Source organism: Limanda limanda, chromosome 22, assembly GCF_963576545.1.
Source record: "Limanda limanda chromosome 22, fLimLim1.1, whole genome shotgun sequence".
In the NCBI taxonomy this organism is placed as follows: Eukaryota; Metazoa; Chordata; class Actinopteri; order Pleuronectiformes; family Pleuronectidae; genus Limanda; species Limanda limanda.
The window spans coordinates 12,131,315-12,158,966 of NC_083657.1; the positions used below are offsets into that span (position 1 = coordinate 12,131,315).

At 40.5% G+C, this 27,652-nt stretch overlaps 1 protein-coding gene and 9 non-coding genes across 10 annotated transcripts in view; 7 read left to right on the top strand and 3 right to left on the bottom strand.

The window, feature by feature from the left end:
- Window positions 1-25,019, bottom strand: part of m1ap (meiosis 1 associated protein) — a 29,833-nt gene extending 4,814 nt beyond the window's left edge. Inside the window, exons 1-5 of the mRNA XM_061095835.1 lie at window positions 24,756-25,019; window positions 24,403-24,600; window positions 21,411-21,582; window positions 729-884; window positions 370-529 (exon numbers count right to left, since the gene is read on the bottom strand). Of these exons, the coding sequence (XP_060951818.1) occupies window positions 370-529; window positions 729-884; window positions 21,411-21,582; window positions 24,403-24,600; window positions 24,756-25,019 (950 nt within the window). The remainder of the gene's footprint in view (window positions 1-369; window positions 530-728; window positions 885-21,410; window positions 21,583-24,402; window positions 24,601-24,755) is intronic.
- trnaa-cgc (transfer RNA alanine (anticodon CGC)) lies at window positions 7,761-7,832 on the bottom strand. Its single transcript has one exon. It is a non-coding gene; the product is annotated as a tRNA-Ala (tRNA).
- trnaa-ugc (transfer RNA alanine (anticodon UGC)) lies at window positions 8,302-8,373 on the bottom strand. Its single transcript has one exon. It is a non-coding gene; the product is annotated as a tRNA-Ala (tRNA).
- On the top strand, window positions 12,076-12,147 carry trnaa-cgc (transfer RNA alanine (anticodon CGC)). The gene has a single exon. It is a non-coding gene; the product is annotated as a tRNA-Ala (tRNA).
- Window positions 13,960-14,031, top strand: trnaa-ugc (transfer RNA alanine (anticodon UGC)). The gene has a single exon. It is a non-coding gene; the product is annotated as a tRNA-Ala (tRNA).
- On the top strand, window positions 16,219-16,290 carry trnaa-ugc (transfer RNA alanine (anticodon UGC)). Its single transcript has one exon. It is a non-coding gene; the product is annotated as a tRNA-Ala (tRNA).
- trnaa-cgc (transfer RNA alanine (anticodon CGC)) lies at window positions 16,499-16,570 on the top strand. Its single transcript has one exon. It is a non-coding gene; the product is annotated as a tRNA-Ala (tRNA).
- trnaa-cgc (transfer RNA alanine (anticodon CGC)) lies at window positions 17,255-17,326 on the top strand. The gene has a single exon. It is a non-coding gene; the product is annotated as a tRNA-Ala (tRNA).
- trnaa-cgc (transfer RNA alanine (anticodon CGC)) lies at window positions 17,752-17,823 on the top strand. The gene has a single exon. It is a non-coding gene; the product is annotated as a tRNA-Ala (tRNA).
- On the top strand, window positions 18,252-18,323 carry trnaa-ugc (transfer RNA alanine (anticodon UGC)). The gene has a single exon. It is a non-coding gene; the product is annotated as a tRNA-Ala (tRNA).
- Window positions 25,020-27,652: the final 2,633 nt, after the last annotated feature.

The following is a 27,652-nucleotide window of genomic DNA, read 5'->3' on the forward strand; positions in this document are numbered from 1 at the left end:
ATATTGAGGGGGCATTGTGCTTTATTATATTATTATTATTATAAATTGGGATTTAGTTTGAGGGGGCACAACATTTATTTGAGGGGGCCAGGCCCCCTCTTGCCCCTGCCTATACCCGGCCCTGATCGGTCCCCAGTTATATTACAGAGCTACTAACTTCCTATGCTCCAAGCGATAATCTTAGATTCTTCTAACCATCACTTGCTATAGTTCATAAGTCGAGGGTGGTAACTAGGGGTAACCAGGCTTTTGTCATCAGGGCCATGATTAGCCTGTATCATAACCAATGTTAGCGGTAGAGCTCGTGATTGGCTCCTACTGAATGGGATAGATCTGAGATCTGTGGTTAGTTGCTGCCTGACGCCTTACTTGATTACTTTCAGTCTCTGTGGTGGTGAGCTCTGATTGGCTGAGCCCTTGGCGACAGGCAGGAAGTCCCGGACGCTCTCAGTCTTTACTCCCAGGTTGGGGGTCAGGGGGATGAGTGCGGGGCTGATCAGACGCTCCTGCATGTCACACTTCACACACACTACACAGGGGACAAATGACATAAGTGCAGGATATAATGTGCAGAAAGACAACTGGTCACACAATCCCAGTTTTAGCAGATATAAACAACAATTGTCACCTCCTATTAAAACAGTGTATTAGTAAACTATATAATTTCATTGCATCATGCACAAAACATCCATGGGTGTGCGTATGCGTCTGTGAGCGTTGTTTCTAACCTGGGATGGGACTGTCCGTGGGGCTCGGCAGCAGGAGGTGGAGGTGCTCTCTGTCACCTCCCTGCTCTTGAAGCCATGATTTCAACACACTCTCCACGGCGAATACGCTGTTTTCCACTCGCTGCAGCTCGATCTCCGTCCCCAACATCAGACACTCTACAGACAGACCCGTGGACGCATAAATAAACAGGTGTAGGTAGACTTTAAAAAAAGAAGACGTTTCAACTCCCAATAATCAGACAAAAACACGTTATTTAAAGGTTTCAAAGTTTCAAATTTGTTTCTATAAATAATTTAGCTAAACTTTAACATCTTCTCTAATGGTTTCTTAAGGACATTCCTGGGGAAAATTAACTTTTAAACAATTACCCTCTGTGACCACTAGATGGAAGCAACATGTAATACATTCTAAACAGTTTAGCCTCAGTGAATGAAGAACTCTGAACTTGATGACATCTGAGGCTTTAGGTGTCTCAGGATCATCCAAAGACCTTTTAAAGCTCGTCTGGATGAAAAGGCTTTGATTTTCTGAAGGGGAAAAAGCAGGAGTGGTGTTTGGATGAAGACACAAGACGCAGCCTGATAATTCCTCTGCTTTGGTTTATTTTTGTAAATTGATGTACTGTATATCTCTGTCGTCTCTTCTTTGCGTTATCTCAGAGGACAGACTGAACTGTTCCTGCTCTCCTCCTCATTTTCCTACTGATTTCCACTTGTCATTACAAACAGTAAACAACCCTATATGGACCTGCCCCACCCACCTCCTCTCCTGCTCTCCCTCTGTGTCCATTTATTATTGCAAACGAGACACAAACCTTACCGAGCAGCCCTCTCCTCCTTTTCCCTCTATCTGGTGTTTAATAGTTAATGACCCATCAGGAGATAACTAATGGGACCAAAGGGAGAGGAGATTAGCAGGAGGCACTGTAGCGAGTAAGGAGAGGTACGGACGGGGGAGAGGTAGAGAGAAAGGGGGGGATAATGGGATGGAAGAGTATTTAAATTATCCAAGTCAGGAACTAGAAAAAAACTCTAAATTCCTACAATGAAATATGTCAATGCTTCTTTTCATCTGTCAGAGGGAGATACAGAACAGAAGTATTTGATTCCGGGCAAAAGTTATTCAAAAAGTGCTTCATCTGGAAATAAGAACTTGATCTGAGGGGAAAGAATTATGTTTGCTAAAGGATGTTTTATGGTCTGATCCTTGCTGGGTGACGGATGAAGGCTGAGAGAGAGAGACGGTAGATTAAGAGGGTAACACAGAAAACAAATGGCACTTTTGCTTTACAAGTTCCCTTTTAATGTGTCAAAAAAAGCTGTAAAGTCAAGATGCTTTGGTTTCAACTGCGACACATGGTGCACTGCTCGCGCTCTGTGATCTGTGGATTAAACAACTAGTGGCAATTCTTTGATTCTTAGGATCAGAACTATAATAAGACATGTATTCTTCTGTAAACTGGCATCAGCACAGTTACGATCCTGCAGGAAAATGCAAAAATGACTGCAGAGAAAACTAGTGGATCTAGAACATGGAGGATACAAATCATACTAACCCAAAAAATAATTAGAAAGAGAGAGGCAGAATGTACGGTTGAAAGAGTAGGAGGGAGGATGTGTTCAGGAAATGGTGATGGGAAAGATAGAGAAAACTACTGGATATGGTCAGAGATAGAGGAAAAAGGGTTGTGGCCAATCGATACCCACTCGCTCCAATAATGTCTGTCTGGGGAATAGGAATAGAGAAAGCAGGAAACAGAGCGAGTGATAGAGGGAAGGAGGGAGGGAGGTAGGGAGGGAATAATTATGGAAGTTATAGTAAAGAGGGCAAGAAAGTATAAATTACAGATAGGACATAGAGCACAGAGGAGAAGGAGAAGATAAGATGAGATGGACGAGGAGACGGATGGGAGGGGCGGATGAGGGGTAATGGATCACACTGTTGGAAATACTTGTAATTAGTAAACACTGTGTGTGTGTGTGTGTGTGTGTGTGTGTGTGTGTGTGTGTGTGTGTGTGTGTGTGTGTGTGTGTGTGTGTGTGTTTCTACACATTTATTATTTCTTTAGGACATTTTCCATCATAAACACAGGACTAGCAGACATGGGAATGAAGGGTAGACAATTCAAAGTCCTATCTGTGTGTGTGTACTTGCTTTTAAATTTAGATTTGGATTAGGCATTTAGTTTCAATTGAGCTATGTATTGTGCCAATTTAAGTCCTCCTTAAGAAAGAAGAAGCGTGTGTGTGTGTCTGTGTGTGTTTGTAAGAGATAAACACTTCCAGAAAAAAAGGAAAGAAAGCTTCTCACAACAGCATAAAACCACCCGGACACTCATGAGTGTGTGTGTGAGTGTGAATATCTATTTATTCCACAGAGAAATATGTTACCAGCCGAGTGGGACATAGGTGAGAGCAGTTAACCCTGACGGGAACTGAGGTAATGTTGCTGTCCGTCTCCCTCCAGCAGCCTTATCTGCGTTCATGAAGGATTTGTTTACCTTGCTAAATCCTCCCGTCCCTTCCTCTCGATCTTCGCTGAGTTCATGAAGTGTGTGTTTACTGTAGGTATGCAAGATATACAAAAAAAAAATCAATTAAGCTTTAGCATCCCCCAGCTGTTACTGTTCTATGTGCCCTGTCTGTGTTGGAAGATTAAGAATCTATTAAATTATGAGGCAGACCATGTAACTCAGCCCTCTCATCTAAAAGTTTAACAGCTCGCCTGAATCTCATTAACATGTCCTGCGTATGTGTGTGTGTGTGTGTGCACGTGTGTACGAGAGAAGATAAAGTGTGACACCCATGCTGAGGTAAGGAAGCACAGTCGTGTGTGGTGCAAGTGTTGTCAATTTACAAGACATAAGCTCATGGTGAAGTCAAACATGAGGATTACAGGTTAAATATCTCAGTGAACACACATGAATAAATGTGAATGGCTCTTCAACCACTGCCCGATGTGGAGGATGTCTACATAGGACGAATTTTGGAGAAGAATTTTGAGAATAAAGTGGAAATGTTGAGAATAAAAGTTGAAATTTCAGGATTAATGTCAATAAACTAGACATCAAAATGCGAGGGGCCTGCAATGAAGGCAATTCGTTTGAACTGTTGATATCTGGATCAATTTAATTTAAATGTGGTTTCATAACACTAGGTATGCATTTATTTTGGAGGGGAAAACCTTCAACTTTCAATTCTACTATCAAGTCATCAGATTGAAAGAGAAACTTTGCAACAAGAAGGACAACACACTTGTTGCTTTTGGGTTCAACTGTACCTTCTACACTGTGTCTGTTGAAACAAATTTTGACTGCAGGAACTGAGTCATCACATTTCTGGTAACACACATACAGTCATATAGAGAATAGCTGCTAATGTCTTGCCCGCTTAATGTCACATTAGCATCTCTCATCTGGCTCCATTCTTATGACCTGAAATCTTTTCCCATCCAAATAACTTTTAACTGAACTTTTTAACTTTTACATTTTCCATATGTTGATACACAATCTTGTCAATGTTTTTGCTTTAATTTGAAACCCTAGTGGTGCTGCAGTACTGTTGAGATTTGCCAAAGGGCAAAGACACTTGTGATTCACCTCCACACACACAAACACATACCCTTGAAACACTATTTGATTAGAGGGAAATGTAATGACTTCATTTGAGCTATAATTTCCCTGGAGAGGCATGTGTTCTTTTTGTTAAATAAATGACTGATGTGATGGCGTTCAGAGGAGGTGGGTTAGTTAACAGCTTTGTCAGGAGGGTCGGGCTGTTAATTTTGAACAATTCACATGGCTTGCATTCAAATTACAGAGCCCCCTGGTGACATTTTGGAAAAAAACATAATTCATGGCCACAAGATAATAACGAATTGGAACAAGATAACTAAGTTGTGTCTAAAACTTTAATACGTTTTGAAGAAATTCTAGAAATACTAGGGGGGAACCAAGGACTGTATATGAAGATGGACAAGCGTCTTGATCGCCCCCTGGAGGCTTACTGCATTATAGGTCGTAAACAAGGAGCAAGTTGAGATACATCATCCATCTTTATATACAGTCTTTGGGGGGAACCAACGTAATTGGCCACGACTGCCAACATGATATCAAGGGGCCTGTTTGTTTCTTTCTCTGATCACTAAGACCCTCTTTGCTTTGTAAGTAGATGACTAGGATAACATTAATATGTACAAATTACTCTGCACAGATACAAATCCATCCTGGTCTCTGGTCTTTCTCTTAATGTCATCCATGTTATTTATTTTTCTGAGCCTCCACTCTCCCTGACCGACCCTAAAGGACCACACCCAGTAATATTTCCTTTTACTTGCATTAGGGCAAGTACATCCTCCTCATGTCCATCGACCAGTGTAACATTAGCTTGGCTGGGGAAACCAGTGACACCATTAGCTAATGCATGACTAGAACAGGAAGTGGAGCACTGCACTACTATCCTGTGTTCACTCATTCGTTTCGATATGGATCAGCTCGACCAGTAGAGATAATGGAAACAGTGCTGCGTAATGGTGGAAATCCTTGTAAAAGCCTCTGACCATTACATTGCCTAATTCTGGAAAGATCCCACTAATGGAGGAGGACTACTTTGGAGTTTGTCAATAGCTTGGAGCTCTTTGTTCTGTTGTAGTTCATTTGTTGAGTTATGATTATTCAATTCAAGTTCTGTTGTTTTTTTTTAAAGCATATTCATCTATTTCTAAGAACATTATTATTGAATATATAAAATGTGCATTTTTCATTCATTTTCCTTACATAACATTTCTAATGAGGTCAGATGACAAAAAACAAACAACTGCTTTAAATCTGAAAGTAAATGAGCTTCTTTCACAGTGACACTTCAAAACAGTGGGAGATTACAGAGTTTGAGGTCCTTCATTAAATTCCAGTTTATCACAACTTGGATTGTATTTCTGTAGGTTTCAATCAGTTCTACTGATTATGGTGGCATTGTTCTGCTGATTTATTCTTTACCCATATTCCAATATTTAACCAAATAATTCTAGCAACAAAAACAAGACCCCAGTTATAGATAAAGTTGAATCATACCTTAATACTTCTTTAGCACCAAGATAGGGGGTATACGCTAATTTTTCATATGCAGAAACCCTATGTCTGACAAATGTATTGTCAAAAAATGACTCATGAATTCACTGACTAACTCTGCTTATGTTACACACACAACAATTCTGCTACTAGGCACTGATGTGTCAATTGAATACACAGATGAGGCAATAATGTGACATCAACCTAATGCATGGCCCTGGGACAAACTTCACAGAGTGTGCATAAACATGAAGTTAGCAGAGATGAATGTCTGCATGTGGAATTCCCCTCTGACATCCATATCTCACTTACAGAGAGCGACACAGTCGACACACACTCTGTCCTTGTCCGTGAGTGTCTGTGTGAGCAATAATGATGAATAGCTCATTGATGTAGTTTTGGACTGGGACAAATAGGACATTGATCATCTGGTCTGAAACACAGGCACTCAACACACCAGCGGCTGTGTGACCTAATTGCCTCGCAGTCACTTGTATTAGGGGCGTGCAATCATGGAGACAATCAAAGTAGACGGACACGTTTGAAAAGGACAAGAGGACGACCACACAGTTATCTGGCTGTAATTACTATAGAGGACGAACAGAGAGGGCAGAAATAGATGAGTGACAAATGGTTACGAGAAGGTCAAAAAAAGGGGTCATCTTCAATGGCAGCCAATTTAATTTTGTACGTGTGCAAAATGACATTGGATGGAAAATGGAGTAACAAATTCCTCCATGTTCCTGCCTTCAATTTGTGGTGCTTCTACGACGTTTCCATAGACTACCACAAATCTGTTGCGACAATTATTTAAAAAATGATGCCTGTGATGTTGGGGAAGAGGAGCTGCCACCACGCTAATTCACATAAATCATATTATATTGAGCATTGCCAGCGGACAGAGAGCAAAGCAACAGCAGGAGATCAACTGCTTGTTTTCAAGCAGAATGTGGAAACAGGGGTGGATGACATACGGAGACGGACACGGAGGCTCAGAGAGGAAGGCAGCTGAATGACTCCTTTTGAAGCACTTGAAACACGACAAGAGGACAGAAGATGAGAGGAGCTCTGCAGACTGTGCTCAAGGAGGTTCAGAGCAGATGAGAGGGTTACAGAGGAGGAGAAGACATCGGAAGAATATATACTTCATGACATTGGCAACAGTTTAACACAGTTGCAATTATGCAATCCCAAAAATGTACTTTCAAGGATTCAACAATAGTTCACTCTCATCGTGACTCTCACACACTTTTGTAGTTAGATGCAGCCCACGTATATATAGGTGACGACAACAGGACGTATGCCATACAAAATACATTAGTGTGCTCCCAATAGTGTGACGTGAAACCAAACTGAACCAGATCAAATGTTAACAATGTAAAAAAACCTTGGCCCAGACCTTTTGGTGTGGAAATGCCCCTTTAGTAAAAGACAAGTAGAAAAGAAAACCAGTGGCAGAACTGACTGACAAAAGGGAGAGTAAAGAAGAGATGAGAGCAGGGTTGTGACTGCAAACGTAATAGTAAATAACAGACCTCTCAGCAGAGATGGAAAGAACAGCCATGTTTTACATAAGCACCTTAAAAGCCAAGATGTGAGAGAAAACCTTAGGCAAATTAAAATTATAAATTGGGATGTTGAGTTTGGCAGCTTGTTTCTTTTTTTAAGTAAAAGCACTGATAAAAACGCAATAATAATTTAGGAAATTTTTATACTGTTAATATGTAGTGAGAGTGTTCAGGGGTACTGCTACAGGGTGGGCAAAGCAGGTCCACAAAGATTTTATGCAATTCCCTTTACGATGCCCCCCATGCTAAATTGCCATGTTCAGATTCTGCTATTTGACCTATGGGCCTTTCTGCAATTTCAGTACCTGTGTCCCAACACTTTAGTTTGGTTTAGTTTTAGTTTAACTTCATTTTGTTTACACTTCCACTACCATCAGTGAGCAAAGTGTAAGAAAGACTGGAGATGCTGGGGATTGAACCCAGGACCTCATACATGCGAAGCATGCGCTCTACCACTGAGCTACATCCCCTTCTGTCATCTCCTAGAGAACTTCAAAATTAACCTATCAGAAGGATATCTCATCTCTGATATAGTGCTGTAGGATTCTGCAAATCAGTACAAACGTGGCAGCTTGTTTCTTTTTGTAGTAAAAGCACTGATAAAAAACCCAATAATAATTTAGCACATGTTTATACTGTTTATATGCAGTGAGTGTGTTCAGGGGTATTGCAACAGGGTGGGCAAAGCAGGCCCACAGCAGAGAGGGGACCCAGGGAACGGCTGATTATCTTGGTCCACAGACATTTTGTGCAATTCCCCTTACGATGCCCCCCTCCTCGATTTCTATGATTGAGGAGACTGCTAAAAGGCCATGTTCAGATTCTGCTATTTGACCTCTGGGCCTATCTGCAATTTCAGTATCTGTGTCCCAGCACTTTAGTGAGTGTTACTTTCGTTCACAGTTCCACTACCGCCAGTGAGCAAAGTGTAAGAAAGATTGGAGATGCTGGGGATTGAACCCAGGACCTCATACATGCAAAGCATGCGCTCTACCACTGAGCTACATCCCCTTCTGTCATCTCCTAGAGAACCTCAAGATTAACCTATCAGAAGGATATCTCCTCTGATAAAGTGCTGTAGGATTCTGCAAATCAGTAAATGCAGTAATTGCCAATTTAATTTAAACTAAAGTAAACAAAAGTACTTTTGTGAATTTAATTGAGGATGACGATGATGCAGATGCTCACAAAACTGCAAACGTGATAGTAAATAACAGACCTCCCAGCAGAGATGGGAAGAACAGCCATGTTTTACATAAAAACCTTAAAAGCCAAGATGTGAGAGAAAACCTGAGGCAAATTAAAATTATAAATTGGGAGGTTGAGTCTAATTAATGTAGTGCTGATAAAACTAACGTGGCAGCTTGTTTCCTTTTGTAGTAAAAGCACTGATAAAAAACCCAATAATAATTTAGCACATGTTTATATTGTTTATATGCAGTGAGTGTGTTCAGGGGTATTGCAACAGGGTGGGCAAAGCAGGCCCACAGCAGAGAGGGGACCCAGGGAACGGTTGATTATCTTGGTCCACAGACATTTTGTGCAATTCCCCTTACGATGACTCCCTCTTCGATTTCTATGATCGAGGAGACCGCTACAATGCCATGTTCAGATTCTGCTATTTGACCTCTGGGCCTTCCTGCAATTTCAGATACAATTTTCCACCTCCAACTTTTCCCTTTGGAGAGAGGTGATGAAGGTGGAAGAGGGGTATGATTGATATGGCAGCAGACAGAGGCACCTAGGCAGGGGTGTTTAATAGCTGTGAAGTACTCAGAGGAGTTTCAAGGTTTCCTTTATCTTCTTCTCTGACCATCTGTTGTTCTTAACAGGATGATGACAAAAAACCTGCAAGAAGGAGGGATCACAAAACCTCTCTTTCTGCAAGATGCAACCACAGAAAAAGGTATTAGACCCCACCCTGTTACAGATGTATTAGATTTGCATGGAGAAGACTCTGACTAATAAGAGGAAATGCAGGGTTACAGACTAGTAAGGTCGTGCTCACGAAGCAGGAAAATACAGTGTGGGACTAATAGCTTATATCCTGGCGTGTAGAGTGATGCCAGTCTCCATCTGTCCGGTCACATGCTGCTCTGCTAACGTCACGCAGAGGTGTGAACAGCCCGACCTTGGCAGTGCGTGTGGGTAGCAATATGGAACAAACCACTCCTCATTTTCATGCATCTACTCCGTCAGTCATGTTAAACAATATTTATTAACAATTAAAAGAGTGACACAGGGAGCAAATATTGTCTTCATCCGTGTCCCTGTGTGTGTGTTTGTGTGTGTGCAGTGTTCCTCCTCTCTGCGTGAACATTTTGAAGCAGCTGTGGTTGTGTGTGTCTGCAGGTCTGGGTGGGGTTTCCTCCTAGCAACGTTTACTATAACCACACGCCAAACTGAACTAGCTGACTGTGACGGAAAATCAACTGGCATTAAGAGACAGAGGAAGAGACTGATTGGGAGAGGGTGACCCCGTGTTGAGCAGCTGCAGGTGTGTGGTTGAAATCGTAGCAGAGGAGGAAAAGTCTGGGGGAGAGTGGAAAATAGTTTTTACACAGAACTAATTACACAAAAATGTAGGCATGGTGTTTATTAGCATCCTATGGGAATTGAGTTCACACTGGAGTTAGATGCACACGACCGATGCACTGAAGAAATCACAAATACCAAAACTCGCACATCTCCCTTCAAACCGCCAATCAGAAGCCTTCCTCCTCTTTTCCTCATCATCAACAGCAGCATCTCGCCCCCTACAGAATGTCTCCTTTATATCTTAAGCACTTCATTCATTGGACTGCTTCCATCGTGTTCTACTTCCTGCCAGGGTCTAAGCACCAAAGTCTATTCCTGCAGTTCACAATAAATACAATTCTATTCTGACTCATTTGTTTCTCTGTAAGTCGGTCCTCATTGAAATGCTATTTGGAGAACCGGGTGTATAACGTGTATAAATCCTTTTTTAAGGCTGAGCAGTTTAAGGCTTTTGTCTCAGTTGGGGTCAAGTAAGTTGTATTGACACTCCAGTACCCTTCACCGTCCAGATGACCACAGTAAATACAACCACATTTGCGCTTTAAAAAAGCTGCACGGTCTTTGCTCTGTTCGTCTTAAGTCTTTATAAAGAGGATGACAACTGAGTCGAGGAGATGCCTCTGGGGAGCGATGGAAGCTTCAGATTATTATTGTAATGCAATACGTGAAAGGAGTCTCATTCTAAGCCCTCGGGATGAAGACTTGGTTTACCCTTTAAAAATTCTGGGCTGTAGGCCAGTGGATTATAATCCTCATCTCAAGGGGCGAAACATTTTGAGAGTCATTATTCCTGCGATTCAAAACGGGTTTTTGTGAGATGTTTGCTGATCCAACTGTGGCCGTGTGGGGTGTGGGAATGGCTTAAGTGTTCCGGAGGAGGCAAATGATTAGAATGACAACGTGGAAAGAAAAATAGCATTATGTGTTCAGGGTGGCAGTCACACAGATGATACACGGTACACACTGCAGGCAGTGTAACGGTTAATATGATTACACAATGCAGAACACCCACAGTCTTGGCAACATGTAGATATTCAGTTGTGACATGATCTATTGTGAAAACAGGCTTCCTTCAGTGTACACAGAAGGTATTGTTTAGTCATGTTTACTTCATCTTTGTATCATTAACATGCTGATATACCACAACCCTGTTTAAGGCTCTTAAACATAAAACTTAATTTCATGTTTAAAGTGCATGTTTTTGAGAGTTTGGCTACAAAAACAAATACAAAGTTCTTTGCAGCCCTCCATTCACAGAGCCTGGTTTTATTGTAAGCAGACCCACTTCCTGAAAAACCCAAAGTGATTAGGGCAGAGGAAGAGAATAAATCTAGGTTAATACATCATATATCTATGATAATGCAAAAGAGATACAGTGAGATAAAAGCAGAGAGGAAAAGGGATACTTCACTGGAAGCCTGCGAAATACCAGGGAGGAGCAAGAGAGCAAGAGAGAGTCAGAGAAAAAAAACAGAGCAAACACATAGGAAAAGAGGAAGAGTGAGGCAGAAGAGAAAGAAAAGGAGTAATTAAAGAAGTGCAGAGAGAAGAGATGGAAAGGAGAGAAAGTCCTCTCATCTCTCCGTTCTGCTTTGATGGAGCGCAGCAGCTCCTGTGAAGCCGGGTATGATTAAAAGACGAGTGAAGATTAAATGGAAACCCCCCCACCCACTTCAACCCCTCCACACACACACAGTGGAGAAAAGGTAGAAAGAAGAACTGTTGAGTCACTCGTCTGTGACATGTTTGTACTCAGATCCCAACCTGCAAAAACAGACACATGCACATGAAATGACATATCACTGAATCACTGATGATATCTCAGTCCAACCCGTGAGTCAGTCTGCGTCTACCTGTAGCTCAGAGATCCCAGATACAGCTCAGAGATCCTAGATACAAAAAAATTGCAATTTGCTCATTTTTTAAACCAGTAAAGGGATTTTATGAAGATGGAATATTTGTTATGTTACATTATTAACACATTCATTCCCAATATACTAATGAAAGGGATAACAGTTTTGTGAGCATCTGCATCATCGTCATCCTCTATTACATTCACAAAAGTTCTTTAAATTAAATTAGCAATTACTGATTTGCAGAATCCTACAGCACTTTATCAGAGATGAGATATCCTTCTGATAGTTAGATATTAAAGTTCTCCAGGTGTTGACAGAAGGGGATGTAGCTCAGTGGTAGAGCGCATGCTTCGCATGTATGAGGTCCTGGGTTCAATCCCCAGCATCTCCAGTCTTTCTTACACTTTGCTCACTGATGGTAGTGGAAGTGTGAACAAAATGAAGCAACACTAACTAAAGTGCTTGCACACTGGAAGAAGTGTTACCTCTTATAGTACATAAACTTGCAACAGTAGGTGAATGGTTTAGCCACCCCATGCTCAAACTGATTAGAACTTGACCGGGAGGGGAAGTTTTGTCACAATATGTATGTTTGTGAGTGTGTGTGTGTGAGGATATTTTCTTTACCTCAGAGATGAAATAAGAATTTAATAAAATATTACTTTTTGCACTCAAGGTGATTTGTTATTGATCATAGTCTGACCTCATTATGGCAACCGCTAAAAGGTATTTCAGCTGCATAGATTTGTTGGCTGAACATCTAAAATAGGTATAATATTATGATCAGCTCTATGGGATGTAGCTTAGTGTGAGTGTGTGCTTCACATGTATGGTGTTCAATCTCCAGCATCTCCAACTAATACTATTAGATCTATAAAGTCTTAACCTTTGTCTTAAACGTTTACAAAAACTGAAACCATGATTATTGGCTTTATTTGTCCCAGTAAAGAATTACCAAATGAAGGTGCAGTTTCACTGTCAACTTTATCACTGTATTTTCCTTTGCATCTTTGCAACTGTGTCTGATTGAAGGTTTGTCTCACCCTTTTGGAGAGTAACTCTCCTGGAGCAAAATTACAGCACCGATCAGGCCAGATTCCACTGATTAATAAAGAAGAGAGACACACTCTGGCAACCAAAAGGCCATTTAAGTTAATGCGAACACTATATCAGCTGCAGGTGACCTCACCCACTCTCCTTGTCCTGAGATTAATCCCCAGCATCTCCAAACTTTGTTATGCACTGAGGTGTCTTCAGTATTTACTGACTGATGAAAATAAAATAACTTTGTGAGAAAAATACATAAAAGAATGTGGTTCAGTGCTCACAAATCAGGTCTCCTGGGCTGACTGTGTGTGTGTGAGAAAATGTTTACCTCCGAGCTCAGAGCTTAACTGAAGCAATGCAGGAGCTTATTGATGTGAGACAGATGGATGGATGGATGGAGAATAAATCAATGTAGGAATAATACACAACCGCCAAAAGATATCACAAGCAGAATAAACACTGTCACTTGAAAGCAGGATTTAGGGCCTAAATATATGTGGAGGGATCATCTGCATTGTCCCTTTGAGAGACACTTGCAAACTAGGTATTCAAATAACACCTCAACAAAGCTGAGAAGTGATGTGAAGAATTTGGGATATATATGCGCTGATAAGGAAGGGATTTTTAAGAAGCATGCGCCACAAGGATTTATGGAACAGCGCACCTTATTATATAATTCTGCAAAAGAAAAAAACACACAAATATACAAGCACAGATATTTGCATAAATATGTAAAACAGCCGAAAATAAAAATAAGAATAATAGTAGGGGTGGCGGTGGGAGAATCTTAAACAATGTCAAAGAAAACATGGTAGAAGCTTGTGACACTTCCCTCTCTTCGCTTTTACATCATAAGTGACATGGTCATATGTTCAAAATCTCTTACCTTGAGAAGAAGACCAAAGAATCCCAAACACTGTCCAATCACTTCAACCTTACAAACATGAAATTTCATCCTCAAGCTTTAGTCATGACGAATAATATATGAGGAAAGGAATGATGAAGGTCTGAGAGTCAAAATATTGTCTTAATATAGTCAGATCATGGGACCAACAGTGTGCAGGCCACTTGTCTCTTCGATTTGTATAGTTTATAGCTCAGTGTATTTGAGCCAGTATAAAATTTGATTGTAGGAGACAGTTTTTTTAAAAGTAAAGGGGATGTAGCTCAGTGGGAGAGCGCATGCTTTGCATGTATGAGGTCCTGGGATCAATCCCCAGCATCTCCATGTCTTTTAATACTTGTCATTTTTAAATTGTTTGAGAGGACAAATAGAAAACACCTACTATGATCAGCATGGAGGCTTTAGATCTACTGTGACTAAACAAAGATCTGAATTTGTGCAAATCAAACCACAGTCACTAGTCATACTACTACTAGCAAATACAATACTGCCAGCATACTAATTCATGATGGCACTTTGAAGTTGTAATTGTAATCACTTTTACTATGGGACACTGACGCTGAATCTATTTCAGAAGCTTTGGAGAGCGACAACCACAGGTAACAAAGTCTTACATTGTATTTATATTTAAAAGCTGTTTATTCTAAATATTGAATGATTGATTGACATATATATCTATATAGGTCACAGAATAAGGTCATATACAGATGGATGATGTGTCTTCACTTCCCCTCACTAGCCAGGAATTAAGCCAAAAATACATGTGTAATAAGAACTATACTTAAAATGACAGACACCTTCTTTGATGAAAATGTATTTGATTTGTACTGTACTAACCCTTTCTGGGGAGCTGTCATGTCATCCATCTTAATAAACAGCCTATGGTACGTAAGTAGGCAAAGAATATTTCCACCACATTATTACTCCAAAAAACAACAACATAGAGGTAGATGTAGTAGAGAAGGATTGATCAGACCTCTAGGAAGCTCTTTGGTTGGAGATGAAAATCTCTTCCTGCTCATTGTCATATTGTTTGTGATTAAACAGGCTCAGAGAAACGACAAGGCCCAGGTGTTCATAAGAGACAGCCAGACAGAAGTGATCAGTCAGGCCAGCTGCTCCAGCTATCAGTGATGGAGTACAACTGTCTGTGAGTGTCTGCGTGTGCATAGCTTGTTTGTCTCAGTAGGGGGTTATCAAAGTCATTGTGTGGGCGTGCACATGATGACTTTGGAAAGATAACATGTAATAGAGCCAAAAGAGATGTTTCTTCAATTGAAACTGATATTCTGTCTGGAAGGTAAATATAAGCTGCCTGGTCGATACTTTATGGTGGTCAAGACAAGCGCAATAACACAGAAGAAAAATTCAAGAGTTACAACATGAATGCAAAAGTTACACAACAACGGATGTTGAATCATGCATAGCTACTTCATCTTTTTTGTGCAATCCAAGCACCTTTACTGTATTTGTGTTGTCGCTTTGCCTTTGTGTTGTCACTCTCACATTCATGTTTACCGTTTATGCACTTGTGTGAGACGACTCGGCCACAGTCATATTTTTTATTCAATATGTTTACATAGTCTATGTGACGCCAAATGTTTGTGATGGATGCGTAGAAAAAGACACTCAGGGTAACAAGACTTTAAATAATGATTTGGAAATGAGGCATGATTGGACCCTGATGAATGAGCTTTCCTTTGTGCAACAGATTGCACAGGCACATGCACACCATAACCTCAATATGGACCCAGAGACACAGACTCTGTCTATTCACGTAAGAACAACACAGCAGCAGCCGCAGATGGAGAGGCTCAGCGAGCTGGACATATTCACATTTCTCCAGTCTGCAGGGAGGAAAGTATTACTGCTAAGACTGGCAGGAACTTCCTTTTGGCCTGTAAAATGTCAGATGGATCCAAGTCATCCATCACATTCCCAGTTCCTTAATTTCAGCTGGCAGATCCCCAGCATCAGTGTCTAGTATCTCTGTGTCACAGTGTTTGAACCAACACTAAGCTGATTGATTATTTGAAATGTTTTGATACATCAGCAACATATTAGGTGCTCCCATGAGGCAGCTCAACTGGTAATGTCTATGCAACACATAATAGTGGTTAACTGCAAAGAAGAGAAAATGTATTTTAAGTTATTAACCATATGATAAATATATAATATATATAATTGATAAAGGTATACATTACTGTAACATAAAGCTCATGAAAAGATAGTAATTACTTACATAAAATAATGGATGACAGTGATTGATCAAGCATTGTAGTTTTTTGTATGCTTGACTCTAACCTCCTGAAGGAGCAATGAAGTGAGTCTGTGAGAATTATTTTCCCTCAGAGTAAAACGTGAAGTACTAGAAATGTGTGAGAATAAAAAATATTCTCTTAATATACTTTGTAGAGTCTAACGTCCGAATATTTAATCATCGAGTTAGGTAGTATGAGTTAGGTGTGCTGTGAACGTGTGAACAAGGGATAATATTCTCATATTTTCAAAGGGGATGTAGCTCAGTGGTAGAGCGCATGCTTTGCATGTATGAGGTCCTGGGTTCAATCCCCAGCATCTCCAATCTTTCATACTCTCTCACTGACTCTAGTAGGGATAATGCTAACCTCCTGAAGTCAGTCTCTGAGAATTATGTTTCCCTCATAGCTAAACATGTCAGAAACATGTGATAATAACCTCATGCATTTAGAAAAAACCTTGGAAACTTTAAAGATTTATATTTGTTAGGTGTGCTGTATGGGAAAGAAAGTGAGATATTTATGACCTGTAGGGGGATGTAGCTCAGTGGTAGAGCGCATGCTTCGCATGTATGAGGTCCTGGGTTCAATCCCCAGCATCTCCAATCTTGCATACTCACTACAGTTGAACTAATGTTAACCTCCTGAAGGAGCAATTGAGCCTGTGAGAATTATGTTTTCCTTTGAGCTAAACAAGCATAGAAACAGAAACTTGTGATAATAAGCACGAGCACTTTCAGTGACGTTCTGGGTTCAATCCCCAGCATCTCCAATTTATGCATTTTCCTAACTCACTGGAGCCAAACTGTGAATGTACCCTGACTTGTATGTACTTCCAGAAATGAAATTGACCTCAGAGCTAAAGTAGCAAAGACATTTTTTTGGTAATAATTATGTCTAAAGAGAAAAGGAGCAATAGTCATTCTAACTTAGTTTTGTAATCAAGGTATTCTGTGGGCAGTGAGTTTTATGTACTAAAAGCTATGTCAGCTGTTTGTCTGCTCCTGGTTGAAAGTCTGATAAACTCGAAGGGGATGTAGCTCAGAGGTGAGACATCCATCTGACTGTTTAGAGCTAACTCTAACCTCCTGAAGGAGCAATGAAGTGAGTCTGTGAGAATTATTTTCCCTCAGAGTTAAACGTGAAGTACTAGAAATGTGTGAGAATAAAAAATATTCTCTTAATATACTTTGTAGAGTCTAACCTCCGAATATTTAATCATCGAGTTAGGTATGAGTTAGGTGTGCTGTGAACGTCTGAAAAAGGGATAATATTCTCACATTATCAAAGGGGATGTAGCTCAGTGGTAGAGCGCATGCTTCGCATGTATGAGGTCCTGGGTTCAATCCCCAGCATCTCCAATCTTTCATACTCTCTCACTGACTCTAGTAGGGATAATGCTAAACTCCTGAAGTCAGTCTCTGAGAATTATGTTTCCCTCATAGCTAAACATGTCAGAAACATTGCCAGTCAAAGATATGCAAGTTTATGTTTTGAGTTTAATGTCATTTTTCAATTCTTCATTTTCCATTAAAGCATCAGAGGTGAGACATCCATCTGACTGTTTAGAGCTAACTCTAACCTCCTGAAGGAGCAATGAAGTGAGTCTGTGAGAATTATTTTCCCTCAGAGTTAAACGTGAAGTACTAGAAATGTGTGAGAATAAAAAATATTCTCTTAATATACTTTGTAGAGTCTAACCTCCGAATATTTAATCATCGAGTTAGGTATGAGTTAGGTGTGCTGTGAACGTCTGAAAAAGGGATAATATTCTCACATTATCAAAGGGGATGTAGCTCAGTGGTAGAGCGCATGCTTCGCATGTATGAGGTCCTGGGTTCAATCCCCAGCATCTCCAATCTTTCATACTCTCTCACTGACTCTAGTAGGGATAATGCTAAACTCCTGAAGTCAGTCTCTGAGAATTATGTTTCCCTCATAGCTAAACATGTCAGAAACATTGCCAGTCAAAGATATGCAAGTTTATGTTTTGAGTTTAATGTCATTTTTCAATTCTTCATTTTCCATTAAAGCATCAGAGGTGAGACATCCATCTGACTGTTTAGAGCTAACTCTAACCTCCTGAAGGAGCAATGAAGTGAGTCTGTGAGAATTATTTTCCCTCAGAGTTAAACGTGAAGTACTGGAAATGTGTGAGAATAAAAAATATTCTCTTAATATACTTTGTAGAGTCTAACCTCCGAATATTTAATCATCGAGTTAGGTAGTATGAGATAGGTGTGCTGTGAACGTCTGAAGAAGGGATAATATTCTCATATTATCAAAGGGGATGTAGCTCAGTGGTAGAGCGCATGCTTTGCATGTATGAGGTCCTGGGTTCAATCCCCAGCATCTCCAATTATATCTTAAATCTTCCAAACTCTCACACCTTAAAAAAAAGTAAGTATAACTAAATTATTCATTTGAATATTGGTTCAACCTTAACCTACCCTTCACTTCCAATCTGTGAGAATAAGGAGGCAAATAAGACATCTGCTCTTCTTGAACAAATGAGAACATATTTCAGTGACGTGTCAGGAAGTGACACCTTCAGTCTGGCAACCGAAAGGCCATTTGGGTTAATGGCAGCACTATACGTCAACCCACTCTCCTTGTCCTCAGTCTGGCAAAGGGCCAGAGGGCGTCTCTCTACTGATGCTGTTATCAATATCTGCCTCTCAGTGTTATGTCCGAACGTCAAACTTTTTGTTTTCCTCCCTTTATCAAGATCTTTGTGTATTTGTCTGTATCTTTCTGTCTCATGCTCTGGCTCATCTCACAATTAAATTTCTCTCTCATCACTCAAACAATAGAAATAACTAGTTTTAGTCGGATGCGATCCCTGAGGGCCAGCTGCATTTAGATTGACTTGTCTGTTAAGCTGTGAGGAGAAAAAACAAAACCACTGGTGCCAAAATCATCTCCATCCCGGTCTCACTCTGCTCCTCACCGTTGCTCTTGCTCTGGATTTCCTCCCTGGTGCTCAACTGTACAAATACATTTGTACTTGTATACTTGTTGTGAGGACCCTCATTGACACATGTTATTCGTCACCTTTAACCTTCACCAACACAACTGCTGAACCTCAAACCGTTGTCCTCATCTTCATCCTACACCGAGTTTGCAGAATTGAGAACCAACCAAAATATCCACACTTTCCAATAATGTCTGCAATCCTCACAAAGATAGACATACAAGAGCAACAAGAGAGCACAAATCCACAGCCCTCATAGTTGTGCCGCCACTGTAAAATGTGTAATGCAAAAAGATCAGTTATGACTTTTGCTCCAATTTCTGTAAAAACTGGATACCCCACCCACTTCCTTTAATATACTGCACTCCGAGGACTGAGACGCACACACACACAAACACACACACACACACATAGACACACACACACACACATAGACACACACACACACACACACACACACACAGACGGCTAGAATCAATAGTCTGGTGTTAAATTAGACATATTTGCTGCGTTCTCTCCCTCCCACCCAAACATTCCCACCCAGCCTCTTACACACACACGGACACGATTAAGATTCCACAACGCGTCCAGATTCCCAGAATCTACACTGCTTCCTGAATTGTGTGATAAATTAGTTACAATCCAAACTTGCCTTACAAATTGCACAGTGGGTCATTCTTCCATTCTCTGCATTCAAACGTCAAACTGTACACCATCAATTCTGAAAGTTTCTGCACCCTCCCTTGTGGTTTTCACTCCACTGGCAGGTGTTCAAACGCTTCTTTTTAACACAGGAAACACCCTGTTGAACTTTCACTCCTGGGTTTACATGCAGGTAGCTGTGCGTAAACTACTTTTGAACATCCAGTGCGTCTGAGTACAACTCATGCTGGCTAGACGGTTAAACTTCTTATCTTTGATTTAAGCCTGCTTTAGTTTTCAGCCAGATAAACTCTGAGGTCAGTGTAGCTCTTGGATGCAGCTCTGACCCCATTCCTTTTTCTGTGCTGGCCAATTCTACACAGGCTCTCATCCAAAATGTTTGAGGCTTTACTGTTAACAATGCCACAGAGTGAAATATCACAGAAAGTACATTCAGGAGTCTGTGGCCCCATAATTAAGAGTAAATACCTGTTTTGTCTTTACGATAAACAAACATCCATCATTTCTTGAGAGGATCTGGGCTTTAAGCCACGAAACATTATAACTCATAACACTGTATATGGAGATGTTATGGTAGCAACACTTATGTTTTCTCCACTGTGGAAAGAACTTTTAATAAAACAGTTTCATGTTGGACATCACTGGTGTCGTCGAACCACGAGTGGTGACACCACTGTCATATGATCGTGTTTCTAATAACTCTTGCTGTACACACTTGAGGGAAGAACACTGTGGAGGACTGAAGAGATCTAGGCCCACTGGCATCACAGAAGCTAAAAGGGCGTCAACCTTTCTGTCATTCAACTGTGGCTACTACAGAACCATGTCTCCACGGCTCCATTCCAAACATTTCTTTGTAGATGTTTTTGTGGATACTGGAGCGAGAGAGAGACAGAAACACCACTTATATTGATTGATTAAACCATATGTGCTTTAGTTACTGCAGGGACACGTACGGAGTGATTCCTGTAGATCTACCACAGACAAAATATACACATATGTTTACCATTACACAAAATACACACATGCACTACAGAGCATACTCACTGCTCTTTCCTTAGATTGGCAGAATCAGAAGAACATTTCACCTGGGACATGATGTAAAAATAACAGCAGGGGGGGGGGGGGGGGGTTATGGCAGTAAACAGGCTGAATTACATAACTGACATAATTGTGTCAGGTGAGCTCAGACTCTCAGCATCGTTAGTATCATCATTTCCCACATCTCAAACAGTTTCTCAACTGATACAGAAGCTATATATCACTCTAGAATAAATAAAGTCCAGATGGTGCATCAAAAGTTTCGCAATGAAAAACTACGCTGCTTGTGTTTACCACACCCTTCTTTCTAAAACTACTTTTTCTTTAATCTATTTTCTCATCCCTCTTCCCCCATGTTTGTCTTGTTTATTTTCATTTTTCCACTCCTCATTTCCCTCCAGTCCTCACATATCTCTCTACTTACTTACCACTTATGAATTGAGACTTCATTTATTACAAAGATTATACATAACATGTTGATGGACCACTCCATCTGTACTTTTAGTGTCTTATAAACCCATGAGGATTAGGCACTGTGTGCATAACACAAAAATAAAGAAACAATCAATCATGATAGAGCATGAGGGATAAGTATGGCGAATAAAGTCTGAAATAGATGGTGCACCTTCAAGTTGTTTGCGTTGTGTGTTAATCCTCCAACGCAATGATAGCACTGTGAGTGTGTTGATGTCTCAACCTTGCATTAAAGTGCACTAATTCTCTTTGTGTGATCCAGTCATGTGTAAGTGTGTGTGTATGTCTCCTACCTTCACTCTCAGTGTACGTGACGTCAGGAGAGGGAGCTTCCTGTCCCCAGTCTCCTCCACTGTAGACTTGCACGACCAGAAGTCGCTTGAGTGACCCCAGGTCAGCGTCTTTGAGCCCTTTCTCACACTGGCAGACGATTCCCTGCCCTGGCTGGCTGGTCACCACGGTAACCTGGGAATAAAGTAATAAGATATTCAAAAACATGGAATAAAAAGGACCCAGACGGAATTAATTGAAAACAAAAAAGTTCTACAAAATGTATGCATCCAGGACATTTTAGCAGCAATTTAGCCAGAAGTTGCTCGTGAACAACCACACTTAACAACCTCTAGCACTTTTAATTGGGTTATTATAAGGCCACAATGCCGTTCCTCCCCACTCCTATTTTCCCCAAACGGCTGTGTTTAAATTGTTCCAGTTGGCATTATGAAAGATGAAAGTTACATGATGAAGTAAAGGCAAAGCAATCCCCACAACAAAGCACTCTTCGGGTCTGACTGTATTTATTGGTTAAGAGTTGAAACATTGAACGGGCAACATTAAATATGAAAATGTGTCCCCCAAGTCTTTACTGAGTCCCCAAAAATAGATAAAAACCCACCCTGAGCTAGGTTTCAGGTCTGCCCACAGGTATTTGGTCCAATTGTTTCATAGTCGATCTAACTTGTAGCCCTTAAGTAAATTTATAGCTACTAAATGAAATACATTATTTTATAATTACTTATTATTATAATGACACAAATCTACACTAACATACAAAACATATGCAATACCATTTTGCTGTATAATCTGAAACTGTAAAATGTTCTGTATCTGAGCTATTATTAACTCACAAGTCACGACAGGAAAACTGCTGGATAATTAACTCTAAACGTTTTTATTTTTTACTAATTGATTCATTTTCTGATAATGAATGTTTCTGCAGAACATTAACGCAAACAGCAACATTTCTAAATGAGCACCGGCTATATCGGAGTATGGATACAAATGAAATTAGTTTGGGTGGAAAAAAGAGAAGCTGATGAATGAAATTAACAGCAGCAGTAAATGTTGATTATGATGTGGTTATTGATGCGTTCTGTTCTCTGCTTCCTGCTCAAACTAGAATCTGTTGCTGGGGCCTGACGCACATCATCGTGGAGGACATGAGCCCATGAATGAAAATGTGGATTGTATAATTTCATCAGCAGCTCCCAGACAGGCGAGCACAGTGCCATGTCTCTGCTTAGTGTCTCTCTCTGCCTTCTAATAGTGCTATTCATATCTGCTGCTGTCGGAAACAGTGGCTCTTAGTGTAATCATCTGTCCAGAGCTCCCCAGTAAAGCTGGCTGGATTTGAGAAAACCTCGTCAACAACCCCAGAGCCTTGTATCCAGACGACACATTGTTCAAATTTAACAAGGCGGCCAGTGAGCGGCTCATTTTTTCGCTGTCTCCCCAACAGTTACATATACTGTAACAAATGAGATGCTTTCAGTAATGGCAGCTACAATCCCGCTTCCCGTTAACTGCAATTTGCTGAATCAAAAATCTATTTACATCTCATGGGCCTGGAAGTGGAGAAGTGGCCTCAAGCTGGCTGTGAGTAACATTACATGAATACTTTTATGAAATGTGCTGCATCTAAGTGGCTGCTATGATCTTTAAATGATGTCAACAATCCAATCCACATAATGAATGTACGTAATACTTTAAAGTACATATTTCTATTTCTCTTACCTTTATATTTATCTTAACTCTTCAAAAACACAGTATTCAGAGTGCAAGGCAAAGAAAGAACGTCATTGTACAGGACTGTATATATGACAATTTTACAGTCAATTTGCCACTTTTAAATGAAAGCTGATTGGATTTTCTTGTAGGAATGAACTGAGAAGTGTCTCTGGTGTGAGTTTTTCAACTCTTTCTAGATAGAACACTCAAATGAGGGCAGCTCATTTGCTGCATTTGAATGAGCTGGGCTTAATTGGACAGTGTGAGGTTAAATGTGAAGAGTTCTCAGCCACTAAAATGGTCTGTTAAAGCTTTTAAAAACATGCTAATGGGATTCATAATTCAATATGCTGCTTGCTGCTGCTAAATACAATGAATTGGGCCTGAAGAGAGCTATATATAAGTACAAATGGAGCCTCTTCACTTCAATACATTAGCATGAAGCTTGAATACCAAAAGAGATGTATTAAGTTCAGCTTAGGCTGGTCTGCAGCCGAAGAGATGTTCCCTCGTCTGGAGACAGAAACCAGATATTTAGAGGAAATTACTTCATAAACAATTAGGATGACAAAGTGGGAACTGTACTGTGTGCCATGGTTATCTAAGTTTGTATTCAGGGCGGGCAGATACAGTTTTTCTATCCTTGAGATAAACATGTCTCCACCGCTTCAGGAAGGCTTACAGGTTTATGTTCAGTGGTAGAGTAAATATGCCTTGCTTTCATGAGATCCATGGTTCTGTCCCCCAGTAACTGCTGCAATAATCATCATCAATCATAGTTTCTAAACTCACAGATGTTTCAGGGAAGTACTTCTAGTCTACAAATCCACTTAAGGCTCATTTATGCTCTACGTTGGATACGTATATGGAAACAGATGGAGACTTCTGTCTATCCTTAATGTACTGTACTGTGCACGTCTCCTGAAAGCTTGAGGATACGGACGAAACAGATGAAATGCGGCTGTTCCATGAGAACCCTTTGAGGCTGCCAGCGCCCTTATCTCTTTGAAAAATGGTTCATCAATGAAGCGCAATGAATCCTGGGCTAAGTTGGGCCGGGAAGGATCCATGCGTTGGATCATTGGTTTCTCAGGGATGAAAGAAACACATGTCAGCCGCATTTTAAGGAGCGTCTGAATGGGACAGCCTTGTCATGCCGCTGTGTCTTCAAATGCAGCCTCCAAAGGATAAAGACAGCCTTAATTTTACAATGATTTTAGTTCAAATCAAAAATACATGTTTTCTTGGTGTGCATGAACAAGGTCTGTCTATACTCACCTCCACAGATGTGTTGTGGCTGGGCTGGTTTCCATTACTGGTGTGCCTGATGTACTGTTTAAACTGCTGCAGACTGTCCAGCACAGCCTGTCGCAGCAGCTCACCTCCTCTGGCTGCTCCCCTGATGCAGCCCTCACCTGGAATAGACCTCAGCTCCTCCACACATGAATGCAGCCTGGCCAAGTTACCACGGACCTGCTAAAAATAGAGAAAAGGGATAAAAGTGAGAGATAACGTGGGTGACAGAAAGCAACAAAGGGAAGAGGGGCGAGAGAGAGGGTGCAAAGGACAGCGAAAATAGGAAGGAGATAGAGTGTTCTCCACTACTCTACTTGTACCTCTATCAGTCTTACCACAAATGGCAGGAGACATTCCTGCTGCCTGCTGATGGCGTACAGGCTGAGTAGCGGTATCCTGCAGGGTCCATCCAGATTACAGGCAAGGGAGAAGAAGTTATCCAGAGCATCACAGAACACCGTAGATGTCTCCGACCACCACGGTGGCAGTGCTTCAACAATCAGGACCCTGGCTGGTTGCCTTCGGAATGAGGAGGACCAGAAAGCAAAGCTCCCAGAGCTGGAGGAACCTGCCGGCCTCTTTCTGCTGTCCATGGACATCTGTGAACAAGAAACACCCGATGACAAAGAAAATGGAGCAAGATATAAAGGGAATATCCAAAGTAAGGGTTCACTCCAGAGGGGAAGCTTTTACCTAAGTGCACAAATATAATGGCAGACACAGCTATTAGAATTGTTAATTTTGTAATTGTTAAACCATTCACCTTATCCATATTTATCAGGGGAAACAATCTTTTTTCCTTTTTACTTCTTGAAATGCGTCATCAGATGGAAAAACGTGTGTGTAGCTGTCCAAAGTCAACAGTCAGTCATGCAGCACAGAGGATGTGGGCTGATGGATGCAGACGGGAACACCCCTCATGTTTCCGAAGAAATTATTCCGTGTGAAACCCTGCTATTACGTGTATCTGCACGAATCTGCCTTCTTGTGTCCGCTCTCTAGCATCATCATTACTGTGGGGAAACCCTGTATTTAGCAACATCAAGGACCCCCTGTTGTGACACTATCTGAACTGTTAGTCATTGATCATTCCACACCTGAGTTGACGAGAGTAGACATGGAATGAAATTGCTCAAACAGGAAACATGGCAACAGACCTTGACACAGGTTTTTGTGTGCTTTTTGTCATTTCACAAGAACTGCTTTGATCAACAATTTACAGATAATGTGTATAAAAATATGCAGATTAGACTGAAATAAATTGTCTGATTGATAATAAATTAATTGTTTGAGGTATTATTAAACCAAAAATGCAAAACAGTCACTGATCTCTGCTTCAAAAATTGCAGACTTTCTGATATTTAATATTCTTTATGTCACTATAAATAGAGCAGAAAAGGGATTTGGACCATTTATTAGACAAAATATACAAGATGAAAACTCCACATTCACTGAAATACAATACTTTGACGTAAGTTTGTGTGCAGTATATATTTCTTCCTATCCCAGCCAGGAACGTGCTGTGGGAGTTGGGACTAAACTGGAAATAGCACAAACAAAAGCAGAAACCTCTGCTGAGCCTGTATTCAAGGTCTGGGTGCAGCATTTCTAAAGACGTACAGAGGACATTTTTGTTTGCACATTCTCTTTTCTGATTTGAGTAATGAATCAATTTAAAGGTGGAGGGAATATTTCAGCTTTCCTTCATTATGCTGCCATGAATCTGCCACTGAGTTGGCTTCATAATATTTACAACTACACATTGACCAAGGTATCAAGTCTCACGGAAATCACCTGAAAGCCTGAGTTGCTTTTGTAAATTAAAATTCACCGAACAAACATCCCTCCCTATCAAAAGCTGAGCTCAGAGGACTCATTGTTGCCCAGGATCTGAGACCCACTGTCCTGATCTTGACAGAGAAGGGTATTTTACCAGTTAGATCCAATATAAAGGGCATATTGTGTGAAAATGTGTGTTTGTCGTTTGATGTTATACCCCTCTCATCTGTCTCTGACTCAGCTCCCCCTTTAATAGCCTGATTTTATCCTCCTCACCACCCAGATCACACATCTTTCATATTAACCCCTTTGATCCTGGCATCATCTCTTGGAGAACTATCCGTGTAAACATAAATACATTCAGCCCAGTAGGCAAACAACATTAGCGTCTGTTTGCCACACATAGCTCAATTCCTTTGCTGACATAAATGCATCTCATACACAACATTATTAAAACGGTAAACAGTTTAATTTGAGCCACAGTTTAACGTGCATACAAGTGTGCAAACGTTATATGTGCTGAGCCATCGTCAACATCAGAATTAGCTCATGTAAACCTTGGAAAGATTTTAAATAAAGCAGAGAATTAAAGCAAAATTAAAGAATTAGACTATTTTCAAGAACTCAAGGGGTCAATAAATATGATAAACTATTATTCAGATGACTGCTAGCTCTTTCACTATCACTTTTAGCTGACTTTTGCTAGCTTAAATTACATTTAGCCACCTTTAGCTAACTGTTACCTTAGCTAGGTTTGTGCTCCTCCTCTTCAGTTGTTCTTGGCTGGAATATTGATGTAGAAGCGGTAGATACAGAATATTTCTGAAAGTATATATATTTAAGAAGAAAAACGACAAACTTTGAACTTCCTGTAACTAGATAAACAACTGTAAGCTTAGCTAACAGTTCCCTAGCTAGCAGGCTAACGCTAACCAGTAAACACACTCGGGTTACAGCCAAAGATTGTCTAGTGGAAAGATGTGTCACCCACCTTTAAAAACTTACCATGCAGAAACTTTCCCATTATATTTCGTCAAAGTTTATTTTCGAACTAATTATTGATCACCTAATTAAGTATATAACTTAATAATACTACTATATGCTGTATATGTAGTATTATTATAATTATTATTAATAAAAGTCCAAAAAGGGCAATAGTATATAAATAAATAAAATGCAGAGTATGTTCCTAATATACACATTTCACCGAAGTATAAACCTTAGTTTATTTTAGACCGACCAGATAACCACTACTATCACACATATGTTGCAAAACTACAGAGCCTGGAGCGCCTGCCATATCTGCAAAGAGAGAAATAAACACATAGAAACACACAATGTAAAGTAACCTCCTGCCCAAAGAATGCCCTCGCTTCCTGTGTTTCATTCTGGTCTGCATTTGCAGATGAATCAAGAAAAAGATGAATGACAGGCCGAGTGCAGGGACTGTGTG